At 38.7% G+C, this 26664-nt stretch overlaps 2 protein-coding genes across 3 annotated transcripts; one reads left to right on the forward strand and one right to left on the reverse strand.

The window, feature by feature from the left end:
• Positions 1-802: 802 nt before the first annotated feature.
• On the reverse strand, positions 803-25282 carry LOC6034222 (facilitated trehalose transporter Tret1-2 homolog). 2 transcript variants are annotated; one of them, XM_038253055.1, is made up of 5 exons: positions 25168-25282; positions 15247-15526; positions 10231-10366; positions 5613-5821; positions 803-2170 (listed from the first exon to the last, which is right to left on the reverse strand). In XM_038253055.1, the coding sequence occupies exons 2-5, from the start codon at positions 15499-15501 to the stop codon at positions 1076-1078; spliced, it is 1695 nt and encodes a 564-aa protein (XP_038108983.1). In that variant the 5' UTR covers positions 15502-15526; positions 25168-25282; the 3' UTR covers positions 803-1075. The 2 variants fall into 2 exon arrangements, with proteins under 2 accessions (XP_038108983.1, XP_038108982.1); XM_038253054.1 differs by lacking the exon at positions 25168-25282 and adding an exon at positions 19761-20169.
• Positions 23063-25001, forward strand: LOC6034223 (sterol O-acyltransferase 1). Its single transcript, XM_038253056.1, has 3 exons — positions 23063-23175; positions 23237-23608; positions 23681-25001. Exons 1-3 carry the CDS (start codon positions 23127-23129, stop codon positions 24700-24702), a joined length of 1443 nt encoding a protein of 480 aa, XP_038108984.1. The 5' UTR covers positions 23063-23126; the 3' UTR covers positions 24703-25001.
• Positions 25283-26664: the final 1382 nt, after the last annotated feature.

Below are 26664 nucleotides of genomic sequence, written 5' to 3' on the forward strand. Positions count from 1 at the left end.
CAGCAGTTGACTCAACATACTGCGAATCAAAACAATACCGTCTACAATCACAAATTACTTCCCTTTCCCACATTGTCGCGCCCCTTTCTTTTAGCCGTCTCGACTCTGACCCGCGGTGGTCAAAGGTTTACGATCCGTTTCCACAGGCCACCAGCTAGGTCATCATGAAAACCAAGCCAACGTGGAGGTAAGAAAATAGGACACTCGCAAGGAACCAGAGCTATACTGTTCTGATCAAGATAATTCGGATGATCTAACAGAACTACGGATGTAGTTAGTTGCGCTCCTTCCAGGATGTTCCTTACGTGGACGTCAACCGAAGAGCACGCAACAAGGTCAATGCCATTGCATGCTCTTACACACAAAAAAATATTTCCGAATGTTACATCATTTATGATGTAACACTTTTGCACGTCATTAAACATTTAAATTTAAATGCAATTTGATGTAAATTTGCAACAAATTATACGTAAAAACATGATTTTACGTGTGATTCAACCGTTTACGTCGAATCTCAAGTTTACATCAACTGAGTTTACATGTGATTCATTTTTTCCGTGTCGAGTAAATTCACATATTTTTTTCTGTGTAGGTATCAATCCTTGGCCTGCAACTCAGTGTGTGTTTTTTGGAATTGCAAAAAATGTTTTATGGAACTCGTTGCAAAACTGGATTTTTTTAGCACTCTTCGTATTTATCCAACTCGGTGAACCTCGTTGAATAAATGTACGACTCGTTCTGAAAAAATCCTCTTTTTGCAACTTGTTGCATAAACTACTATTAAAATGGAGTCTAAGAAAAGTGAGTATAAGAAGTGTGTATTCTTCTAAAATGTGACTATTATTCATAAATCTTTGCGCAAGATACTGATCATTCCTTAAATTCCTTCTCAAAAAACTGTTTTACAAATATTTTCCAAACGCTTTTGTATGGCAAGTTACAACATTGTATGGTTTTTGAGTAATTCTACAAATTATACATTGAACTTATTCCTATAACACAACTTAGTCTACCCTAAATTACATTTTACTTAGAGAGTTCTACGTGTACTGTACAATCTATCATACAATTTACCTTACGTCCTCACGACGGCCTTCAACGGTACCCCCTCTTCCGCTTCCGCCGATCCTTTCGGCCGTCGCTCCTCTTCGGCCGTCCGCTTCCGGGTGATCCACAGCCAGTTGGGCCGCTGGAAGTAGTCCTCGATGTCATGCAACGTTCGGCCTTTCGTCTCCGGCAGCATCAGGTACAGCAGCAGCGAAGCCCCGAACGAGGCGATGCCGAAGATGAGAAAGAGGCCTTGCGTTTTGAAGATCTGCTTCGCGTACAGGAAACCCTTGGCGACGCCGAACAGTAGCAGGTTGAAGATGGTGAAGAGGTTTCCGGCGATGCGACCGCGGATTTTGGCTGGGAGCAGCTCGCCGATCATGATTCCGGGCATGGTCATGAAGCCGGTGTTGGTTCCGATGTAGATGAGGATGAAGACGGCGGATATGTACGTGTCCATTGGGGTTTGCACGGAATCTAGACGGATGTACATAAAGATGGCGATCGCCAGACAGCTAATTCCGGACCCGATGCCACTGCCAATGACCATCATTCGACGGGGCATCATGAGTAGGAGGAAGCAGTACAGGAAGGTGAACGCAAGTCGAACGGCAGCGGTCAGGACGGCCGCTTGCAGCGAGTTGATGTCACTTCCGCCCATGTCGGAGATGATGTCTACCGCGTAGAACACAACGAGGTATGTTCCGGAAAGGATCTGCAGTATGTGGAACCCGTTGATGATGATCAGCGGCTTTATGAGGGACACCTTCGTCAGGGTCTGCCACAGGCTTTGATTCGCCGATTCTTCGGACTCCGTCTTGGACCGATCGACCAGCTGTTGGAGTTCGCGCTTCGCCTGGATCGGACAACCTCGCAGCCAGGTGAGCGCTCGACTGGCCTTCTTCAGCTGGTTGTTCCGAGCCAGGAAGACCGGCGTCTCCGGCATGAACATGATGGCCACGAAGGAGAACAGCGGCAGGATGGTGCCAGCCCAGGCCACGTGACGCCAGTGGAAGTAACTGCCGAGGGCGTACACCAACAGGATGCCCATCGAGTAGGACACGAACGGGGCACCGATCAGCAGTCCACGAAGTCGCGGTTCGGCGATCTCGGCCAGGAGAACCTAAAGCGAAAGAGAAAGACGAAGCTGAGATTAATCAATTTGCATATCATGATTGGAGGGGAACTTCCACGACTTCCGTAAAGTCCAAGAATACTACATCAAGAGGGTCGTTATTTTTGGAACAATCTTGAAGCGGAAGAGAGTTATTGAGTGTGCGGTTGATTGGATTGAGCCGGTTCTTTTTTTTTTTGGGTGCTGCCTTAAAGTGGCCGTGCGGAGACACGTGCGTTTCATTTGCGGAGTGGATGGGCACTTGAAGGTTTAACGGACGGTTGACCTTGGCCTAAATCACTGTGACAGAGTCCAATTTGGAGGTTTTTGGAGTCGTGTGTCACGTAGACTTTTTTTCGTTTACGATTTTTCCAACGATAATTTTCGGGTTTTAATTCCTTTTTTTTTAATTTCCAGAATGAATCTTTTACACAACATCAGATGAAGGTTAGTAAGGTATCAAGAATCAACTTGAGAAAGCAACCTTCGTCGCAAGATTTGGCATACAAACCAATGACGTTGACATAACAAATACCAAAAATTTCTAACATGATAAAAAATTGCAGCAACTCTTCATACAAAATCGAATAGAAAGTATAATAGGTTTGAGATGATCGTTTAGTTATTAATTTATTGGTAGTACTAATTCGATACTACAAGAGAAACATACTTTTGGATTCCTTGGAGATTTTCCCTTATCCTCTTACAAAAGTGGAGCATCAACAGTTCATGGTGGGAGAGGTGGTTCAGGTGCAATTGATTATGTTCTCAACATCACATGGCGAAATCCAGTCTGTAATTTGCTAAAATCACCGTCTCCAAGCGAAGCAATTCATTATTGGAGAACCTGTCATTTCCAACACTCAAATCCGGTACACAATTCGTAACGTTTGTCACGACCACACCAATCACTACTGATTATTCTCTCTTTCATTCTTCCCGTCTCCACACGGAGAAAAAAGAGTTCCCAAAATCGTGAACAAGCGTTCATGAAAATGGGAACCACGAACAAAGTGTTCAAATTTCATGGTACGTTTTTCGTACCATGAGATTTGAACACTTTGTTCGAGGTTCCCATTTTCATGAACGCTTGTTCAAGATTTTGGGAACTATTTTTTCTCCGTGCATGAGTGATAGAAAAACCTATCATTTGATGATTCTTGCACCAAAATATCCGAGGGCGACCGTCACTATAATTGTGGGTTCTTTTTTTTATCTCATAACTGCCAGCAAGAGCATTCCCTATCTATTATGACTTCTCTATTCCTCGTTTACAGTCACTCGCCGAAGATTCTTTCGTTTTCTCCAGCCCGGGAGCATGTTGACAGCTCCCATACAAACTGAGCGTACCCCGTTTTGTGGGCCCAGTGGGCCTAAGATGGCGGCCTTCGATATTATCTAGCCAAACTTTTGAAAATTGCGAATAGTTAAAATAAATATAGTTTTTGCCTTGATTTGGGTTTAAAACGACCAAATAAGCATTCTGGAATCATTTTCTTTAAAAACTTGTTTAGAGATACGCCACGTTCAAATATTAGTCTAGAACAATTGAAATGAGCGTGCCGCAAAAGCCGTCACGAAAACAAGGTTTCCTATGCAAATTTTGAGTTGCGTATTTGATGGGCGGACTCCGACGAGGCCTACTTGCCATCTGACGGTGAATACGCGCAACTCACGAAAACTGTCATCTTAGGGTCCGGTTGGTTTTCTCAGAAAACTGCTAAGAAAGAAATAATAATCTTCACGATTGGGAACCGTCGCGCTGGTATTTCATTACATTCGCTCCTCTCTGTGCATGTACTGGTGTGAGTGACTTTGATAATTCAAATGCGATTTTCAATCTTCACGATTGAAATCAGCTGATGCCCACACCTTTGCTGCTGAGTCTTTCCCCGCAAGAAGTGGTTTGTCCACAGTCCGTCGTAAAACGTGCCTCCACTTTTCAGTTTCAGTTTCGTACATTTCCATATTCACGATCAAGAGTGAGGTTCACGGCCACTCTTTCCATAACTCGCAGTGGACGACTGCGTAATGGGCTTTGCTCTGTGCTGGACTGTTCCAGCAGCAGCTCAGATGAACATTGTGCGTGGGTTTGTATACGATCTGTTGAAAGGGCTACACAGAAAGTGTTCAGATCTGCCAAACGATCTGCCTGGATGTTGGATGTAACAAACGCGAGTAAATCTCTCCAGTCTTGTTCAGTTCACGCAAACAAATTAAGATTTGTTGAAGTCTAGTTCCTGGTTTCAAGCGCGATCTGTCGGTGTTTATCGTTGCGCATTGTTGCGTGATTTATGTGGCGCTTTTGTCAAAATAATTGGTCACCACCGTGGCAGATTGCACATCCCTCCTTTGCGGGGTGGGGTGTTCAAGAAGTGTTCACTTCTAGAACCTGTCACTCCCATCTCAGACTGCCTGGCCATCCCCACTGAGTGCGCACGATCTCGTCACACCACGCGCACCGTTTATCCCGTTACGGAAGGCGCGCACAGCTTCTTTTCGAATCTTGAAAATTGCCGATGGATTAACGTCATGATTCGAATTCCCGGACGCTTCGAAACCCGGACACTTCAACTTGTTTTATCAATTATTTGGATATAAGTTCGCGTTATGAATGTCAAAACTGTGTTATTTGATGAATTCTAACATCAACTTTCATTTAAAGTTTGTTTGAACGCTGTAGTTAATGCCAATACAATTGAATAAAATAAAATTATAAGTTTACCAAAAATGCGAAACATTTCAACTGAAATATTTCACAGGCGTCCGATGCACCGGGAAGGCAAAACAGAAATTTATGTTTTTGATTTCCTTAAATTCTAGCAAATTTATATATAAAATATCGATTATTTCGATGTTAACAGCTTATTTGAGACCTAAAGAATGCCATTCACTAACATTTCAGTCCAAATTTGTACGATTCATAAGCAAAATCGAGTGTCCGGAATTCGAAGCAAAAGTGTCCGGATTTCGAATCAGCTTTTAACAGTGTCCGGGATTCGAAGCACAACAAGTCTTTTTAATTTTCAAATTTTGATGAAAAATTGTTAGAAATGACATATTTTGCATGCATTCTCTTAAAATTGACTGTTTATACTAAATCCTGATGATATTTCTACATTTCCAACTTATTACATGATTTTTTACCAGCTATAACAAAAATAATATGGTACTAAGTGTCCGGATTTCGAATCATGACGTTATGTCGTGGCGCGTCACGTCGTCGTCGTCGTAGGATAACTGTCCGGCAAGGTCGTTCGTTGGCACTTGATGACGAAGAGAAGACGCAGATGGTTTGCGAATTATGGAAATTCAACGGAAACACCCGCGCAGCATGCATCAACCTGACTTGCAAAAAAGAAGATGCGGTGATCTTCGAGAAGGTGCGCACATCCAAGAAGAACCGGTCCAAACTAGTAAATAACAGACAATTTATGACTCTATCTCTTACCTGCGCGGGGGCGGCGATCAGGCCGACGGAAATACCGGCGACGACTCGTCCAACCAGGATGAGGAAGTGCGACGAGGCGGTCGCGAGAAAGATCCACCCACTGAAGAGGGGCACGATCGCGGCGAGGAGGGCCGGTTTGCGGCCCCAGTGGTCCATGATGGGACCGGAAGCGAACGAACCGATCGGGGTGGCCAAACTGTGGACGCTGGCTAGAATGGTGGGGAAGAAGAAAGGAAAATATTAAACAATATGTTATTGTTTCAAGATTTTTTGAGAAATAATTTTGTAGTTTTTTTTAGTTTGGTCACGAAACAAATAAATAAATCGGGTAATTCTCTAAACTTTCGCAATTTTTCGACGGTGCACATCAATCAGAGCTTTTGCACCAAGATTTTTTTACAGACATTTTAGTATCTTCAAAACTACGGGAACTATCGATACGATTTTTAATTCATCCCGTAAAGGACTGTCTACAACGTTATTTACCACAAAGTTTGACTATTTTTGCAATCAGCTTTTTTTTTTGAATAGGAAGAGAACACCTTCCTTGGTTGTTGTGTACCCATAAAGAGATTTTTCATGTTGTTTTTTTATTTGGATGCAACTTTGTCTGTTTATTCCCTTTGTTACTAGAAGCCATTTTGCATAATTAGTTTTTGCATACAAGCAGTGTTGCAAATGAGTGATAAAAAAGCTATCAATAGATTATCTCTGCACCAAAAATATCCGAGAGTATAGTGGCCGTCACTATAGCTTGTGAGATCTCTTCTTGTGTCTCGTGATTCCCAGCGATGTCATTCTCTCTCTATCACTCTTCCCCTTTACCCCGACTATGCGCTCTCACCGCTGAGTCTCTCAATCTCTCCAAAAACTGCAATGAGAGAACGCGAGATGGCGATTAGGATCCGACCACGCATGACGTCCCGTCAAACTGCGTTTGCGAAATTGGTTTTGTGGCGGCTGTTGTGGTTAAACGCTGTTGCGGTAGCATGATCGTGGAAGCGGGAATGAGAGAGAAAAGGAAAATGTCAATCGCGAGTGGGCAAGCACGAAAACGTGTTCGGCTATGTTCGGCGCTGAGAGTTTCAATGGAGAGAGAAGAGCAGTTGTATTTGAGGCATGAATATTCAGGCGGGATAATTGTAGTTGCTGAGAGCTGATATTTTGATATTTTAACAACCCTGCATACAAGGCTCAATTTTAAGTATGTGAATATTCGAAAATCTATATTTATCTTGAGAAGGGATTTTCTGATCAATTTGGTGTCTCCAGCAAAGTTGCACGCAGAAAAATATTTTGTAGAATCAGCCTGTACAAGGTTTGATTCAACAAAATTTTTGTTGAATATAATCAACGCCGATTTTGCGTTGAAACAAACCTTGATTTTCTCAATTCCACAAAAATATTTTGTTGTTTTGAAAAAGTTGCTTTGACGTTTAGCGGTGATTCAACAAAAATCTTGATTTTCAAATTAACAAAACGTTTGGTTGATTCAAATATGCCTTATTTTTCTGCGTGTGACTGTCAAAAAATGGTACACTATTTTTCTTTTTACCATGATGAATTCCCAAATAACGGTTTTTTTAATTGACGATATTTTTTGTTTTAGAAGAAATTCAATTTTTTTAATAAACTCAAACATGCCGAAAATTATTCTAAACGCAGGGGAATGCATTTTCAATTGATTTCAGCTTATTGCTAATTCAATAAAATTTGTGACTGCCTAAACTAATTTTAAATAAATGGAAATTAGACACTACGTAAAATTTTAGCAATTCAACTTTAAATTCATCAAAAAAAAAAAAAAAGGGGGCAAAATAAAATATTGTTTAATATTATTTTTTTTTTAAATCTCGTTGAATTGATTGTAAACTATGAAAAGTATATTGTATAACGTTTATTTTTAATCAAATAGAGCAATTCTTTTATTGTAATTTTTTTGGGCGGATTTTGGGAAAAGCCATAAATTTGTTTATTGATAGGAAGCGGTCGTGGCTGACTGGTTACGGTGTTCGCTTCGTAAGCGAATGGTCCTGGGTTCGATTCCCATCTGCTCCCAACGAGAAAGTATAGGAAATATTAATCTTGAAACGCTGAACATGAACGAAAATTCAAAGTCGCTCGAGTCGGTGCTCGATCCCCCGTCCTTTGGATTGGTAAGCAAAAATGCTATTAGGGATACTGTTGTTTAGTTTTTAGTTTCTAGTTTCTAGTTTTTAGTTTTTAGTTTTTAGTTTTTAGTTTTTAGTTTTTAGTTTTTAGTTTTTAGTTTTTAGTTTTTAGTTTTTAGTTTTTAGTTTTTAGTTTTTAGTTTTTAGTTTTTAGTTTTTAGTTTTTAGTTTTTAGTTTTTAGTTTTTAGTTTTAGTTTTTAGCTTTTAGTTTTTAGTTTTTAGTTTTTAGTTTTAAGTTTTTAGTTTTTAGTTTTTAGTTTTTAGTTTTTAGTTTTTAGTTTTTAGTTTTTAGTTTTTAGTTTTTAGTTTTTAGTTTTTAGTTTTTAGTTTTTAGTTTTTAGTTTTTAGTTTTAGTTTTTAGTTTTTAGTTTTTAGTTTTTAGTTTTTAGTTTTTAGTTTTTAGTTTTTAGTTTTTAGTTTTTAGTTTTTAGTTTTTAGTTTTTAGTTTTTAGTTTTTAGTTTTTAGTTTTTAGTTTTTAGTTTTTAGTTTTTAGTTTTTAGTTTTTAGTTTTTAGTTTTTAGTTTTTAGTTTTTAGTTTTTAGTTTTAGTTTTTAGTTTTTAGTTTTTAGTTTTTAGTTTTTAGTTTTTAGTTTTTAGTTTTAGTTTTTAGTTTTTAGTTTTTAGTTTTTAGTTTTTAGTTTTTAGTTTTAGTTTTTAGTTTTTAGTTTTTAGTTTTTAGTTTTTAGTTTTTAGTTTTTAGTTTTTAGTTTTTAGTTTTTAGTTTTTAGTTTTTAGTTTTTAGTTTTTAGTTTTTAGTTTTTAGTTTTTAGTTTTTAGTTTTTAGTTTTGAGTTTTTAGTTTTTAGTTTTGAGTTTTTGGTTTTTAGTTTTTAGTTTTTAGTTTTTAGTTTTGAGTTTTGAGTTTTTAGTTTTTAGTTTTTAGTTTTTAGTTTTTAGTTTTTAGTTTTTAGTTTTAGTTTTTAGTTTTTAGTTTTAGTTTTAGTTTTTAGTTTTTAGTTTTTAGTTTTTAGTTTTTAGTTTTTAGTTTTTAGTTTTTAGTTTTTAGTTTTTAGTTTTTAGTTTTTAGTTTTTAGTTTTTAGTTTTTAGTTTTTAGTTTTTAGTTTTTAGTTTTTAGTTTTTAGTTTTTAGTTTTTAGTTTTTAGTTTTTAGTTTTTAGTTTTTAGTTTTTAGTTTTTAGTTTTTAGTTTTTAGTTTTTAGTTTTTAGTTTTTAGTTTTTAGTTTTTAGTTTTTAGTTTTTAGTTTTTAGTTTTTAGTTTTTAGTTTTTAGTTTTTAGTTTTTTTTTTGAAAAATGTCATTTTGTGAATTCCAGAAGCTCAAATACTTTTAAAATTCCTTAAACATCGGAGAGGACGAATCAGCACTCCATACCGGTACAGCCTCAAACGAAAATGGAAGTCTACCTGAATTCTGTGATCCTCACAGAACGTGCGTACGTGACCCGCAAACCGGCTACGTATGGAAAACTTTGTCACCTCAATCCATAATTTGGTGTGATATTGACCCTGATGATCCTCATAGATTGTTGTTGTTGCTGCTGCTGTCGTCAGCAAAATCCGCTTCAAACAGCAGCAGAAAACATCGCGCTCACCTTAATTTATAATGCACAAGTTTTACTAACGGGGCCGGATTCTTCCCGGGTCTGACCGCCGCCCGTGCGTTAGTATAAATTCTTATCAAGACGGTATCGCCCAGCTGCAAAGCTGACGGAAAAAGAACAATCATTTAATTTTCGACAATTTTGGAGAACTGCGTTTGTAGGAGGGTTTCGTGGTGTGGGTGCTTAGGGCGATTACTACGTTATTGGAGTATGTTTAAAATTCTCCGAATTTTAGGTTAATATTCAGAATTGGGACATAATTTTAACACTAAGATGTTCTCTTCTAAATTGTATTGCTCAAACTTATTGATGACAGAATCACCCTAATGTAAGAATCCGGAGTGACCCTCAAATGCCTAGTTTCGTTCAAGGATGGTTCCACCAAAAGCTTAACTGCCGTATCGTTTTATGTTTACGTCAGTGCTATCACTTAAATATGGTAGGATCCTCTGTATTTGGAACCTAACCCTTACAATTTGTTGTCTTAGATTGTTAACTTGAAAATTTTTACTTTTTTTGTTTTGCTTGGAAGAACTATAATTTCTCAAATATTTTCCTAGGGTCCAAAACAGATTTTCTTTCCCTATGATCACTGCTAAAAAGTGGTCCCTCTCTGGGCATGTGGTCGCATTTGACCTACTTTTCAGCGACATCGGTCGTACACATTAAAATTAATAATGTTTTCATTTTCAATTCATTAGACTGATATCATCTCTGGCCGTGTCCTAGGTCAGACTTGTTGCGAACGCAGCACGATAGTTGACTATGCTATGAGGAGGTAAGATGTGCCATTTTGTACGGATGGGGACATTAAGAAAGTGGCGCCACCGATGCCAGCAGTTTAAAAATGATAAACTGCCCCGACACTCACGGAGTTGTACTCACCGATCCACGAGCCCATCTCGATGTCGATGACCAGCGGTTCGCTCATGTTGTAGAGCTGGGGCAGCAGCACCGCTGAGTATCCGATTGGCATCCCGCATGCCGCGGCCAGGAGCAGCACGGCACCCGTCACCAGGATCTGTGGAAAGTGACAAAACGATGTTGGGTTAAAATATTTTCATGAAATTGAACTTAAAAAATATGTAACCAAATTCGGCTCAATTCCGTTGAAATTCATCAATTTTTAACATTTTTTTCTTAAATATTAAAAAGCTTATCAAGAAGTTTTTCGGAATAAAAAAAAAATATTTAAGTTTTATTTTCCATTTCGCCCCAATGTTCCTTTTCTCCAGAGGGAGAAACATTTAATTGCTTTAAATGGGAACGGAGACCAATAACTGGGATATGATTGTTTTGATTCAGCATCCAGAGAGTTGATCAATTTGTTGCCACGCGGCGGTGTCGAGACGGAGTCGACCAGCTGATTGGATCGAAAGTGCATCGCTGCTGCTGGGAATGTTGATTAATTGGGACCAAATGGTGTTTGTTATAACGACACACGTGACTGGGGGAATATTAATTGATTTCTTCTGTGGTAACGCATAAATAAAAAGTTGCTTCGTATTTCTTCAATGAGCAATTCTCTGGTTTTTAATCTGGCTGATACTTTTTGGTGCCTTCGGTATGCCCAAATAAGCCATTTTGCATCATTAGTTTGTCCAAACAATTTTCCATACAAATTTGGCAGCTGTCCATACAAAAATGATATATAAAAATTCAAAAATCATTATCTTTTGAAGGATTTTTTTATCGATTTGGTGTCTTCGGCAAAGTGGTAGGTTTGGATAAGGACTACACTAAAAAAAAAGATACACGGTAAAAAAAACTGGTGATTTTTAATTTATCTTTTTGTCACTAAAACTTGATTTCCAAAAAAACCCTATTTTTAATTTTTTTTCATTTTCTGATACGTTTTAGGGGACATAAAATGCCAACTTTTTCAGAAATTTTTGTGCATAAAATCTTTGATCGAGTTATGAATATTTGAATCAATACCGATTTTTTCATAAACTTAATTTTTCGATGTAAAATCAAATTTTCAATCAAAAAGTACTTGAGTTATAGCCATTTTTAGGTTGCAAATATTTTTCAAAGTTTATTTAGCATTTTTGGGCTGGATTAAAAGTATTTTGAATTTTTATGAAATTCCAATGTACAGCACCGCAAAATTTTTGTCAATACTTAGGTATTTTGGAAACTAATGATTGCAAAACAACTGGGCAGGTGTAAAATGCATTTTTCCAATCAAATTTACAACTCCAATACTTCTAACTTACGTGAAATTGTCTGAGGATTCCTAATATGATAAAATTGAGACCAAAAAGTGCACCTATGCACGGAGAAAAAAGAGTTCCCAAAATCGTGAACAAGCGTTCATGAAAATGGGAACCTCGAACAAAGTGTTCAAATCCCATGGTACGATTTTGAAAAACGTACCATGAAATTTGAACACTTTGTTCGTGGTTCCCATTTTCATGAACGCTGGTTCACGATTTTGGGAACTCTTTTTTCTCCGTGTGACGGCTTACAGGGGAAAAACTAACGTTGTAAAATATTTGTTATAGAAAAATCAAAAGTTATTACCGTAGACTTATAGTCCATGAAATTACCTAACTTTTGACTTATGGGAGTATGGGTGTTGGAGGCTGTTGCAAAAAGATATTAAGGTTTAAAAAAAATCCATTTTTGACAGTAATTTACAAAAGCTAAGAGAAAAAGTCGAACCAATCCTGGATGTCTATGGCACATTTTCAACTGCTTCAAAAGATCTTTCGAATGCATCAAAGAGAATTGGAATTGATAAGCATAAGCATAGGTGCCCACCCGCAGTTGCTACTCCGTTATTGACCAGGACCTCCAGAAGTTACATCCACGAGCCGTGGAAGATAAGTGGGTGCTATCTTTCCTCGCTTCGCAACTTCTCAAAGGCCCCTATCATGCTGATCAATACCGGCGCCGGCCACGACCAATGGTAGGGTCACGGGGAAGTGGATGGGAATGTTAGTCCGATACTTGAGTGATAGAGACCGCCCAATCGACTGCTTCTCCGACAAAGTATCACATGAGTTTTGAGGGGGTTAGTAGATGGGTATGAGGTCAGGATTCACGAGTGGCAGTGATGTGACCATGAGCATTTTGTTTATCGGTTGAAATTTTAAATCTTAGGCAGCCGGCTGCGGAAAGATAAATAATTGATTATTTAAAAAGTTTGTTTTAATCGAACGCGTGCCAACCGAGCGGTAGTGCTATGGGCTGGACTTATCAGTATATTTTTACTGTTGGTACAATTAAGATAACGCGAGCAAATGTCAAAAATAGTAGATGAGTTAATACTAAAGCTGCCAGTTGGAATAAATTATTACGATCAACGAATATAAACGAAAAGAAAACAGGACACCACGTAACCGATTGTAATGAAATTAAAACAATAACTTAAACGAACTTAACCGGCGGCGTGCCTTCCTATCAACGATGATAAAAGAAGGACTTATAAATTTAAAATATAAAAAGACTCCAAAAATACGTTGCATAGTAACCGCGAAGTCCCGCTACTCACAATCGAATCCGAAAGATAGCTATCTAGAATTTTAAATATAGTATTAATTCGACCGCGATCCTCCAGAAATTCTTCGTCGGCGTGCCTTCCGATCAACGGTGATGTAAGAAGGGCTTTATTCATTAAAATGATTTTATATCATAAGCCTTAAAACATATTCGTCGGCGTGCCTTCCGATCATCGATGATATAGAAAGGACTTAATCCAGCAATACGACTTGCTTGTCTCGAAAAAAGAATTCGGATCGTTTCTATCGAAAACTATGTAAAGAGAACAAAAATAAACTCATTGGCCAACGAACGCGCGAACTAAAAATAAAGAAAAAAGAAGAAGAAGAAGACCAATCACCCCATGCACACAAACAGCGACACAAAAAAGATGAAAACAACACGAATCAGAAGAAATCCAATCACCCCATGTACACAAATAGCGACACAAAAGAGATGGAAAATAACACGAAAAAACAGGACTGCACGTCCACACAGGCACCGCACTACTGATGCCATTATTTAATTTTAATGACCAATCACCCCATGCACTCGAACAGCGACACAAAAGAGACGGAAAATAACACGAAAAAACAGGACTGCGCGTCCACACAGGCACCGCACTACTGATGCCATTATTTAATTATAGTGACCAATCACCCCATGCACTCGAACAGCGACACAAAAGAGACGGAAAATAACACGAAAAAACAGGACTGCGCGTCCACACAGGCACCGCACTACTCCATCAAAGAGAATTGGAATTGATGAAGTTTTACTGAAATGCGAGCAATTTTAAGATTTTTTATGTTTTTCGGAACTCAAACTTCAATGCCCCTTTTACCCCACTTCCCTTTGTCGTAGAGGGCTCATATTTGGCATGAGTTCATCTCATGTATAGAAAAAACAAACGCTGAATGTTTTACCAAATCGGAGCACCTCGATACGACCTGTTACACATTGGTGAAAAACTCGCTCTTAAGTGCGTTAAATAAATGTACGACCCGTGCTGAAAAGAACTTCTTTTTGGAAGTACATAGGAACTTGTTTTGTTTTGGAGCATTAGTTTAGCGTTATTTGACCCAATGTCGCATCTCAAACTTTTTTGATTGGCATTTAGGACAGGTTTCATATTTTTTTGCAAAATTTTGGGAAAATGGTGGTAACCTGTAGAGACCAGCTCCATGAAAAAGTACTAAAAATAAAAAAAAAGCAGTTGTAGGGTAGGGTAGTCATCAATGAGACACTTTTGGTTTTCAACTTTCAACGATTTTTCTAAATTTTCCATCAGCATGTTTTAATGAGCTTTTTGTTGCATTTTCTTTCTTTTAGTGTGTTCAAACATTGACCAAAATATGAGATCGATCCGACATCTACAGCCAGAGTTATTCAACTGTCTCATTGTAGACGCACTAATCAGGAACAATGAGACAGCTGGGGAACAATGAGACACTCTACGAAAGTCAATACTTTTCTAGTAAAACATCATGTTTTTGTATTGTTCCATTACAGGTGACTTGCCTTGAACATTTTAGAGCAATTTTGCCAACATGAAACTTTAATTAACAAAAGTTATACTAAAAAGTATTTTAATTTTGTAAAATCCATATATTTGTACCAAATAACTTTGTATGTCTGGTTAAATGAAGTTAAGATTCTATAAATATGCCAAAAATCACTTTCAATTCATGTTTTGAAAGATTTACATGGATTTTGAAATGTTTAATGAAGAAAAATCAAAGTGTCTCATTGTTACCCATTGGCTAACATGAGTGGGGAACAATGAGACAGCCCTGGATTCTGGGTATATTCTAAATTTTGGTCAAATCTAATGAAAGGACATTGTAGCCCAACTCAATCCCTATGGAACGTCGAAATAAATTTGAAGAAATATTAGTTTTGGTGTAAATGGCAGCCTACGAGCGAAAAAGTATTTTTTGTCCATAATTTACTTTTACACCCCAGAATCAAACATTTATGAATAACTTTTTAGAGGGGCGTCCATAACCAAACCCACTATTATGGCAGACGTGTATCCCGTAGACACACCTTTCCTCCAAATATGAGCCTGATTGGTTGAAACTACGACTTGTGAGAGCCATTTTATCATTGTTCCCCGTGTCTCATTGATGACTACTCTACCCTAAATAGATTCACATCGATAATTCGAGGAAATTTTCGTTTGCTTGGCGAGTAAGGATTTTATGTTTTTTTTTAAACATGAAAATAAGCTAGTTTTTTTTAAATTGTAACAGCTCTGTTTGCCCAAAACACTTATCTACTACCGGTGATGAATGAACATGTATTGTATTGGTTGAAGTCACTCTAACTAAATAAACTAATTTCTATTCACGTCAACTGTCTCCACAATTAAAATTGTCACCGATATCATCTCCTCCATCACACGTCACTCACCTGGTGGAACACGCCTCTGGCATTGGAGTTGATTTCATGACCGCTGGGACCGTCGTCAATTTTCTTATCCACTTCCTGTGGCGCCATCCCTCCGTTAAGGTACACCGTCATCAGCTGATTACTGGGACTACTGTCGGCAGTCACTGTTTGGACCGGCAGGTTGCAATCACCATTTCGCAGCAAAGGTCTCGTGCTATTTTCGAACTCTGTCGTTGTTGTTGTTGCGTTACTGTTATCACCACCGTTCAGGTACATCAATTTGTTTGGTTTGTCGAGGGGGCTGGTGGGGGTGGGGAATTTTGAATTGTAAGAATGCAAGCGATAGATGATTGAGCGTTTTTTCTGACTGTATCGAACTTATTCATTCAAAGGTTTGAGAGAATAGGTGCAACACGTGAATGTTTATATAATTCCAGTAAATAGCAAAAAAAAAAAAAAATAACATGACTTGCTCAACGTGCTCAACTTTTATTTATTTTCTGACGTGAATTCTAACACACGTTTTGGTTTTTACGTAAACAAAGCCTAACTATTTACTGAACGATCCATATAATGACCCCCTGAATCATGTTGTTGACGATATGCTATCAGTTCAGTAATTTAATCCGCCGGCCTATTATAGTAAGTAATTGGTCCGAAATGAAAAGGGCGGACTGGAGACAACAACATAGTGATAGAGTATTTGGGGCAAGGCCACAACGATATCGTTTTCAATAAGGTTAGCGTGATAGGATGGAAGTAAATTTCGGCTCTAGGCTCTAGTAAGTAAATTTGATTCGCAAAAAATCGTTACGAAAGTTAAAACCTAAAATATTTACCGTTTTAAGTTAAAATGTGAGGGTAATTTTCATTTTTGTTTCATTTCTTAAGCAATATAGACGCGCTTATTTAAACAAAACTTTCAAAAAAATGTTGATACGCCCTCATATTTTGTTATAAATGTTTTAGGCACAGTGCCACTATCAATAATAGACCCTAATGAAAAAAAGAGAAAGCGATGAAAAATTCACAAACATTTTTTTAAAAAGTAGACAGCTTATATCCTATCCAACTAAACACAACATTTAACCGTAATTTCGAGTGTCTCAAAACTTTTTATGACGCATGACGAAGCCTTAAATACACTGAAAAACTTCAAAATTAAAAGTCAAAATTGCTATTTGAGATTTCCTACATTATCTTTTGTGCAGAAGCGGTCACATTGTACTATGACACTAGGCAAACAATTTTTATTTTGAGGATTTAAAAAAAACTGTCTAAAATTTCCAAAATGTCAATGAACTGACAAAAACATAATTTTGCTTTAAAGTTTTACGTCTTTTTCGATAAGTGGTCTAAAATAAAAGTGAAAGCTCAAAAGTGATCAAATGCAGTATAAACGTTCTGAAAGGTATTCTACAAAGTTCAAAACTGGTCGTATATTTTTTTTAAAGTTACTTTTTGAAATAAATTAATGGAAATACTTTGCCGAATTAAAAAAAAATAACTTTGCATTTTAATCAGAGCTTTATACACCAAGATTTTAGGCCTATTTTGAATAAATTTATGAAAATATTTTTTTCTTAGACTATTTTTTTGCGCTCCTAAATTTTAAAATGTGTAAAAATATCAGCATTATGCAATGTTTAACGAACAGTTTTCTATCGATTTATTTTTTTTCTAAATGAAAATGTCTATTTAACTCAATTATACAGCAATTCCATTTGAATAGAGCCTAAACCGAAAAAAAGTTCTCCGATCGGGCTCAACATTTTTCTGGGGGTTCCATGGCCAAAATAATTAAACCTTTTTTTTGTTTGGCCATTAGGGTGGCCTATATCAGTGGGTGGTTCAAACAATGGCATTTTTTGCAAAAACCCCTTTTTTCAAAAAAACATATCTCCGTGTCATTTTATTCGATTTTAGCTGTCTTAGACGCAACAGAAAGGTGATGAGTTTGGCTGTTTAGGAAGAATAGTAAGAACTTCTAAAAATCTAGCTTAACATTTGAAAAAGTCGTATGAAAACTTAAAATGGCGTTTTGACCGTGTCTGGACCAAAGGGCCTATGTCTGAAAATATTTTAAAACTTCTTACTATTTTTCTCAAATAGCCAAAAAATCATCTTTCTTTTGCATCTAAGACAGCTAAAATCGGATGAAATGACGCGGAGATATTATTTTTTGAAAAAAGTGGTTTTTGCCAAAAATTACGAAAATTGCCATTTTTTGAACCACCCTAGCACGATGTTGGTCACCCTAATGGGTAAACAAAAAAATACGGGTCTAATTATTTAGGCCAAGGAACCCTCAGAAAAATTTTAAGCCCGATCGGAGAACTTTTTTTCGGTTTAGGCTCTTTTCAAATGGAATTGCTGTATATTTATATTTTTTGCATTCTGATTTTTCAGGGCAATTTTGAAAGGTGGCGGGGAACAAAAACTTGAAATATTTTGACCTTTCCGTTTTTTTTGTTAAATCACAGTTTCTTCAAAAAATCATAGCATGGCCAAAGATGTTTTCCCAATTCTCTAACAAAAAAGAAGGCATTTTATTTCAAATAAGAGATATAAAAAATATAATGCTTTAAATAAATATTTACTGCTAAAAGTAAAAAAAAGTTAAGTATATGGATCACTTTTTATTGTTGAAGTTTGTACGGGAAAAACCGTAAATATGTATGGGGAAAAGCTAAAAACTCAAATTTCACCAAAACGTGGCGTTTAATATGTCGGATTATTGTCGAGTTTGATATTCTGAGTAAAATTTTATGACTTACAACTTTGTCCAAGACGGCAAAACGATCCAAGTTAACCCTGACGAGTTATTAGCGTTTTTAAGAAGACGTTTTTGAATGACAAGATTTTTTCACTAGCTTTGACGATAAAAGCGACCCTTAAACCTTATCCGATTTCGCTCAAAATTTGCACGGTGTCTTATTTTTGCTAAAGGAATCGATTCAGGGAGTATCCCTGAGATCGATTTTTTTTCATTGTCACCCTATGATTCAAAATGACTTTTTATGGATTACGGAAGTCATTCAACAAGAGTCATTCAAGTTTAAAAATGCAAAAAAAAAATATATATATATATATGGGATGGTCGAAATCTTAGAAAATGGCTCTTGTATGTATTTTGTGATACTGTTTGCCCAAAAAAATAAAAATTAATGGTTTGAATTATGAAAAAAATAATTAAAAGTCTTTTTTAAATTGATCTTTTTTTGGTTTATCCCAAAATATCAATTTGGCCTACAGTGGCGAAATTATGAAATTGCCGAGAAAAACCTGTAATTTCCACTCGTCACTCTATATCTTATTTTTTGCAATTCCGCTGTGAAACTGTCAACTTTTCCTGTCCTTCTGAAGAAATGAAACGGCCTACTTTTTCCTACCAAAAATAACAGAATCGAATAGCAACACTTTTCAAAATAAATGCTGAAAAGTTCTACTTTTCAGCACTGAAATGAGTGCTGAAAAGTTGAACTTTTCAGCACTTGTTTCGAAAAGTAAAACTTTTCAACATTTTTTTTATTTAAACAATTTATTGGAAAAATACATGAAAATTTTACTTAAAATTTCACTCAATGGGTGTTTTTCGGAATTGCAAAAAATATTGTATGGAACTCGTTGCAAAACTTGATTTTTTCAACACTCGTCGTATTTATCCAACTCGGTGAACCTCGTTGGATAAATGTACGACTCGTGCTGAAAAAATCCTCTTTTTGCAACTTGTTGCATAAACTACTATTTTGTGAAAATTTACTTTCGGTTCAAATTGAAAATGCTGTCAGCAAATTTTAAACTTAAATATTCTTTAACAATAATATAAGTTTTTATACATCTTATTGGCTTTATTTGAGTCCGTTTTAATTTCCTCAATGACTGTAGAACACACAATAAATTTTTCATTTTTTAAACCAGTTGGTATTTTAGTTCAAAATTTTTTAATGATATTTTGTCTCAAAATTTTGTTCTTTTTGGCAGATTTACTAATCTAAGTTCATTTTTTCACAACTAATTTTGCATTTGTTGCATTCATTCCAAAAAAATATTTTGTTTAAACATAACACAAAATATAAAAAGGGTTTCCAGTAAGTGATTTGATAAAATATTGCAATTTTGATACACAAGTCAAAAACAATCTTGCTCTTTTTTTAAATCTGTAATTATTTCAATTTTATCTTCAATTTTGGTACTCTTCCTCCACATGACACCATTATCCCTGGTATGCGGCCACCTTCTTCGCACACGCACTGTCCACTCAGTCCATTCCGTTCCAGATTGCCTAATTTGTGAGAGTTTAAATTTCACCACCCGTTTGGCCTGAGCTGCTGGAATTATGTCATTGCCACCCAAACACAATTTCGTTGAACGTTGTTCTGTCTTCCTTCCACTTTCACGCAAGACGTAGATTTCGGTCTCAGGATTCGTTGCTGGATGTTTATCCTTAAACGCCAGCGAGGGTTCGAATCCTGTGCGGTTCATTGACCCTCGACGAGTTTCGTGTTTTTCCTGTTTTCCACCGCTGCTATTACCTTTCGCTGGAATTCATTTTCACTTCGGTATCTTCCTTGGTTGGTTCACTACGATGCAAGGAATCCTCACTTCTTCGCTCTACAGTGAGCAAACACCTCTGGCAAGACACTTTGTTCACACTAAACACCTTTGCACAGTCACTTTAGAAGAAAGCTCTCAACGATAACTCCGTAGACACATCTTGTCCCGACGGCGGACACGATACGAATGCTTGCGCTGCTCAGAATCGATTTCGTATATATCCCACTTGGCGAGCTTCCGGAGCGCGCGTTGTGCGTGTCCAAGCTGCTATCACACTTCTTCCTAGTTGAACGCCTCTTCACCGACTACATCGGTCCGCCCAGCTTGCTGGTCAGCCTAGATGTACATTGGAACAGATATGTCACCGTTTGTTCCGATATGACGTTCTGCTCTTGCGGTGACGTAGTGATATATCGCGGGAGAGTGACTCTTCCAACCATCAAAAGAGTAAGAGAGTCTCGCGACGCTCTCTGTTGATGTCTCGCGTGTTCAGCGGTCTTCGCGGCGTCGAAAGCGAAAGTATCGGCGTAAACAAGTAATCGACGAGGACCGGCTTCGGGAGCAGCGGATGGTGAAGATGATGTGGAGAAACGGTTCAACAGCTGTTCGGGCTTGTGTGTTCGTGAGAGCGATACGCAGGGAACCCTTGCGGGACTTGGTGGTAAAGAATCGTATTCATGACAATGTCTCAATTCTGACTCGAAGTCTGTGCAAACATTTTACTTTGGATAATTGAATTCAATTTGTGTTCGATGTCTTGATTTGGATCGTTGAGCTCAAATATGACCCCAACATGCACCTAAGAGAACTAAAACTAAAACTAAGGTTTGTTTCATGTTTTGATTATTTATAGAGCAATTCCATTTGAAAAGGGCACAACCCGAATAAAAAGTTCTCCGATCGGGCTTCGATTATTTTGGCCAAGGAACCCCCACCAAAATTTTGAGCCCGATCGGAGAACTTTTTTTCGGTTTGTTTGTGCCCTTTTCAAATGGAATTTCTGAATAATTATCGGAACTTTTTTTTCAGGACCTTTGAATAATTAAACTTTGGATTATCGAACATTGGATAGTCGAACTTTGGATAGTCTAACATTGGATAACTAAACGAACATTGGATAATCAATCGAACTTTGGATAATCAATCTGTGGATAGTCGAAATTTAGATAATCAAATTTTGAATTATCAAAACCGTGGATATGAAAATTGTCGCAAAATGAATCATCAGACTATTGAAAATTCTGTTTTTTTTTTATAATTATATATCATTAGCATTTAGATAAGTGAAGTGCTTCTGGGGACGCGCAGTTTTGTTTTCTCGCGATAATTTTCGTCTCTTTTGTGTCGCTGTTTGTGTGCATGGGGTGATTGGTCATAATAATCGAATAATGCCTTCATAAGTGCAGTGCTTCTGGGGACGCGCAGTCCTGTTTTCTCGCGATAATTTTCGTCGTAAATGATCGTAAAAATTTATTCCAACATTCAGTTTTAGTATTAACTCATCAAACTATCGATTTTATGAAGAGTAAAGCGTCATTTATTTACTATTTTTGAAATTTGCTCGCGTTATCTAAATGGTAAAAACAGTAAAAATATACTGATAAGTCCAGCCCATAGCACTACTGCTCAGCTGGCACGCGTACGATAAAAATAAACTATTTTAAATAATCAATTATCTATCTTTCCGCAGCCGGCTGCCTAAGATTTAAAAAATTTCAACCGATAAACAAAATGCTCATGGTCACATCACTGCCACTCGTGAATCCTGACCTCATACCCATCTACTAACCCCTCAAAACTCATGTGATACTTTGTCGGAGAAGCAGTCGATTGGGCGGTCTCTATCACTCAAGTATCGGACTAACATTCCCATCCACTTCCCCGTGACCCTACCACTGGTCGTGGCCGGCGCCGATATTGATCAGCATGATAGGGGCCTTTGAGAAGTTGCGAAGCGAGGAAAGATAGCACCCACTCATCTTCCACGGCTCGTGGATGTAACTTCTGGAGGTCCTGGTCAATAACGGAGTAGCACCTATGCTTATGCTTATAATTATATATCATTAGCATTTAGATTAAAACTCTACGTTTTCGTTATGTATTTTTTTGATTTAGATTAAACTTTGTCCATGAATTAATTTTGCATAACAGTCCAGTCTCGATTATCCGATAATTTTTTTTTATGGTTACATTTTTTTTTACTTTTTACATCAAATTCGAGTTCTGCAACCCGTTTTTAGTCAAATTTAAATAGTTGATTGCCTATTAAAATACAAAATGCTTTTTTCAATATTTCATCACCGCCATTTTGGCCGCCATCTTGGTTTAAAAAATTCGAAATCACTTCAGAGTAGTTTAGGGGTCATACATAAGCTGAAATTTTGCCAAGGCCTTCGGATAATCGAGTTTGGACTGTATTAGATTTTCCATGCAAGCCTCCATTCAATTTTGCGGGCATTTCTAAAGATTGTAAAAAGAGTAGTTTTTGTAAGATTGTTGTTATACATTTTTAGAAAGGTATTGAAAAGACCTTTCCCACGAGCCCAAAACATTGTAGATCTGACAACCCTATCAAATGTTAATAGCACTTAAGTTTTATTTATACACTTTTTGGAAGCCGGATTTAAGACAATTGGATGAAAATTATGTCCGGGTCCATCATGCGACCCATCGTTAGATAGATAATTGAAAGACCATTCAAATGAGCCTAAATGAGCCATTATGCAACCCATCTATAGTTAGATAATTGAACGATCTTTCAAATAAGCATAAAACATTGAGGATCTGACAACCCTATCAAAAGTTATTAGCACTTAAGTATTATTTATACACTTTTTGGAGGCCGGATCTTAGATATTTCAATGAAAATGATGTCCAGGTCCATTATGCTACCCATCTATAGTTAGATAATTAAACGATCTTTCAAATTAGCCTAAAATATCGACTTCTCAAAAGTTATTAGCACTTAAGTGTAATTTATATACTCTTTGGAGGCCGGAGTCCTAATCATAATCTACAGTTTTGCAGAAGATATCAAATCGATTTAAAAATCCTTCAAGATAAAGATTTTAGATGAAAATATATTATGTTACAATGTTTTGTTCGCTGCATTAACTTTGTCTACCATTTCGGTGACTCATCAACAACCAATGAATAAATCTGTTATCTCTTTAGGTAAGAGGTACAGCTAAACTTCCCCTCGCGGAATTTGGGGAACCTCATGTTCGCCGAAAATATAGGGATATAACATGTGCTATCCAAACGCAACCCAGCACTCATTCCGGAGGTAACCGTCTACCGGTTCGGACAGTTTTGTAAAAAGTCTGTTAGAAGTTTAGATTGAAATGGATTGTATTAATAAGGATGGCGTTGATTCCGATTTTCGAAGACGAGGTAATTTAAACTTCTCGATTTAAATGTTTGTGGAAATAATAACATTGTTTTAAATTCGTAGTTCAAAATACTCCAGAACGAATCTCACCCGAGTTCTACGATGCAGCTCACAAGTCAGAACATACTTGCGTTAAAAGGATACGCCTGAAAGAGTTTGCATGTCGGGAGTCCCTGCTCACCGAACTGCTCGAAGTTCCTCACATAAGATCAATCCGGCGACTCTTTGTGGGAATATTCTGCATGGCGATCCTGCTCACCGTGCTCTACAATTTGGCCGAGTTTGGCACGCTGAACCTGGGTTTGGGAGTTTTCCAAGCAGGATTCGCCAAGCCCCACCTCTCGCTGGCCGTGTGGGTCACCATGCAGACGGCAACGTTTTGCGTTTATCCCTGCTTTATCGGATGGGCTTGCTATCGGAAGCGGCTCAAGCACGGTGAGTCATGTCTACCGGCGGGCGGGGATGTGCAAGCGGACAGTTTGTAGACTAATTTGCGATATCTTCCAGGTGTTTTGCGAGCGGTTTGTGATTACGCGTACTATCTGGGGGTTTTCACGTTCCAGTGTAGCTTCTTGGTTCTGGTGACCTGTTCCGTTGTTTGGCTGGAGCTGCCACCGGCGGCTACGGTAGCGGTGTTGATGGAGATGCTACGATTCGTCATGAAGATCCATGCGTTCTTTTGGAGTAACGTTTCACGAGTTGTGGACAACTCGACTGGCGTTGCTTCTTTCAGACAGTTTGCGTACTTTTTGTTTGCACCGACGCTGGTGTATCGTGATGAGTACCCACGAACCAGTGGAATCCGATGGCCAGTGGTTTTCCGCCATCTGAAAGAGTTTGTTTGCTGTGTTTGGTTCTTCAGTTTGGTCTACGAATGGTTGGTGTTCCGACAGATTGGTAGTTTAGGTGCGGTGAAGCTATCCGGAGGTCAGTTCATATTGGCGTTCTTCAGTGCAAGTGCGGCAGGACTCACGTCGGTGCTGCTGTTCTTCTACTGCGTCCAACACTGCTGGAGCAATGCCGTGGCGGAGGTTATGTGCTTCGGGGATCGACAGTTCTACGATGACTGGTGGAATGCGCACACCTTTGCGCAGTATATGCGCCGTTGGAACGGGATAGTTCACGATTGGTTGCATACGTACGTGTACCGGGAGTCGATCGAGTTGGTGTTCCGGGAACGTCGCTGGCTGGGAACCGTGCTGGTGTTTACGATTTCGGCGTTTTTTCACGAGGTCGTTATAACGGCCGCGTTTCGGAACTTGTATCCTGTAATGGCGATCCAGTTTGAGGTTGGCGGATTGACGTTCATGTTTGTGAAGGTTCACATGAGCCAAGGTTTGGGCAATACGATGCTGTGGATCATGCACTGCCTCGGTAACGGGGTCCACGTGTTACTGTACGCGATGGAATACTACGCGAGGAGGAACTGCCCAGCTGATATGGGTTCACTGCTGCATTACGCAGTTCCCGTCTCCTGGTCCTGCAACGGAATAGCGTTGAGTGGGAACTGGAGCACGTCGTGGAATTAGCTAGCATCCCTACTTTAGTAGGCTAAGCGTGCCAAGGTTGAGTTCAAAGTACAGGCTACGATCCGTAGTAACAGCGCTGTTTATTACCGATATTTACTGTAAATAACGAACCTGCGGATCGTGAAGTGATAGCCTATGAACTACTTACCTATAGTCGTTATCAGCCAGCCACGCTTTATTGTACTAACGCTGATAACGTGCCGGTAAACTAGTAAGTGCAAAAGGATTAAGGAGTTATTTTAAGCATCCAGATCTCAATAAAAACGAGGAATGTTCTAAGAGATAAATCTACAACCCTTTCAATACCTTACACCACATCCCTCAAATCCAACTCAGCCCATCGGTAGGTATCGCTCTTCCTAGTGCAGCTGAACTTTGTTCGCTATCGTGGAACGTCACGCCATACCAGTCAAACGATAGCGAAAGCAATGCGTGTCGTGTGACTAAGCTAACGCTTAAACTTACCCGCGGGTTTGGTCAACGTCAAGTGTGAGCCGAGTGCACGCGTCCTCAAAGTACACGTGCACTCGGGGCGGTCCAAAACAACGCCGTCTTCTAATACACTGTTTTGGTTCATAGAGACACGTACACACGTACGCTTTCTTGAGAGCAGGATGGGCGATAAAGCAATCGGGATTTACTGGAGCAGGTTGGCCGCAAGAATGACGAAAAAGATTTCTGACTGGTAGTGGTTGCTTAAGGTTGGGTTTCATTCCCGGTCGGCAATACGTCGGCCATGTTTGTTTTAGAAAAACATACAATCCTTAACTAAGAATGGTGGTGGTGGTTAATTTATTTCAGGCAGCTTTAACAATATTTGTCATTCGCTGCCTTAACTAAGAATGAATCGATCAAAAAATGGTTTGCTACATGTAGGTTTAAGAAGTATTTCGCATATCGTGATTTTTTTTATATTTTAATTTATTAATTTTGAATATTTGTTACTACGGGCTTTCCCCATACTTGGGTCTGAAGGACCCTGACAACGCCCCAGCCGGTTGGTCTTAGAGCCACGGCCGGACTGGGGTGGGCTCAGGGCCTCTTTTCGCGCTGGCGGGGCTAGTCAAGCAAGAGCTCTTTCTTTCAAGGGTCGGCTCGAAGCTCAAGGAATCAAGGTACTATTTTAGTTAAATTAAGCACTGTATTTCTTGGACTCACGCTGTGTATGTGTGTGTGTTGTGCGGGGCAGGTTGGCTGCTACATCTGCTGCTGTTGGTCACCTCCGATGACACTCTCGTGGCTGGCTTGCTCCGGAGGTCCACGATCGCCCTCGACCGCGTCCGGAACTTGTTTCTGGAGCATCTGGCCTGCTCTTCGCAGGTACGCCCACGCCACGCACGAGGAGGGGGGGGGGCGCTGGTATCTCCGGCCTTGCAGGCCGACATCTTGGGTGTGGGTTAGACCGGGACCACGTGGTCACGTGCCGGGTCTTCAGGCGGTTTTTTGATGGACTTTCGCCGGATAGCCTTCGGCATCGAGTCCGTCACTTCGGCGTGCTGACGGCGATCGTTCGCGGTCACCGTGATCTGGTTCTTGAGCGGAAACCTTGGGTCCTTCGGGTGAGAACACAGGGGAAAGGGGGGTTAGAGTACTACTGGGGCAGCTTTGAGGGCTTCACTATCGATTTCACTCGAGTTGTACCTGAATCGCCGATCTTTGCTTGCGTGTTATAGTTTTCCACTATTGAATACTGTACAAGTTCAAGGGCACTGATACTTGCTGGCTCTTTGGTTTGAAGGTCTTGCTAGCGGGCTGGTCAATGTGGAAAAGATCTTCCTAGTCAACGCTGACCCTCAGTAGAGTACTCTCTCGCTTCTTGTTAGCCCCTTTATTCCCTTTTTCTTCTAGTCCTCTCCTTACAGTACTACTTCGTACTTTTCTGGTAGCAATCCCGCAATGTAGGTTTGTACAGTGTGTTAACAAACTTTGTTCCTGCGGTTTGCAATAACAGTGTGTTTTATA

Source organism: Culex quinquefasciatus, chromosome 2, assembly GCF_015732765.1.
Source record: "Culex quinquefasciatus strain JHB chromosome 2, VPISU_Cqui_1.0_pri_paternal, whole genome shotgun sequence".
NCBI lineage: Eukaryota > Metazoa > Arthropoda > Insecta > Diptera > Culicidae > Culex > Culex quinquefasciatus.

Coding starts and splice junctions, on each gene's coding strand:
- LOC6034222 (XM_038253054.1), bottom strand. Junction 5,822..10,230: donor CGAGATGGGCTCGTGGATCG/GTGAGTACAACT, acceptor CCACCATTCTAG/CCAGCGTCCACAGTTTGGCC. Junction 2,171..5,612: donor TGATCGCCGCCCCCGCGCAG/GTAAGAGATAGA, acceptor CTTTCGCTTTAG/GTTCTCCTGGCCGAGATCGC.
- LOC6034223 (XM_038253056.1), top strand. CDS start 23,127: ATGGATTGTATTAATAAGGATGGCGTTGATTCCGATTTTCGAAGACGA. Junction 23,176..23,236: donor TTCCGATTTTCGAAGACGAG/GTAATTTAAACT, acceptor TTAAATTCGTAG/TTCAAAATACTCCAGAACGA. Junction 23,609..23,680: donor TCGGAAGCGGCTCAAGCACG/GTGAGTCATGTC, acceptor GATATCTTCCAG/GTGTTTTGCGAGCGGTTTGT.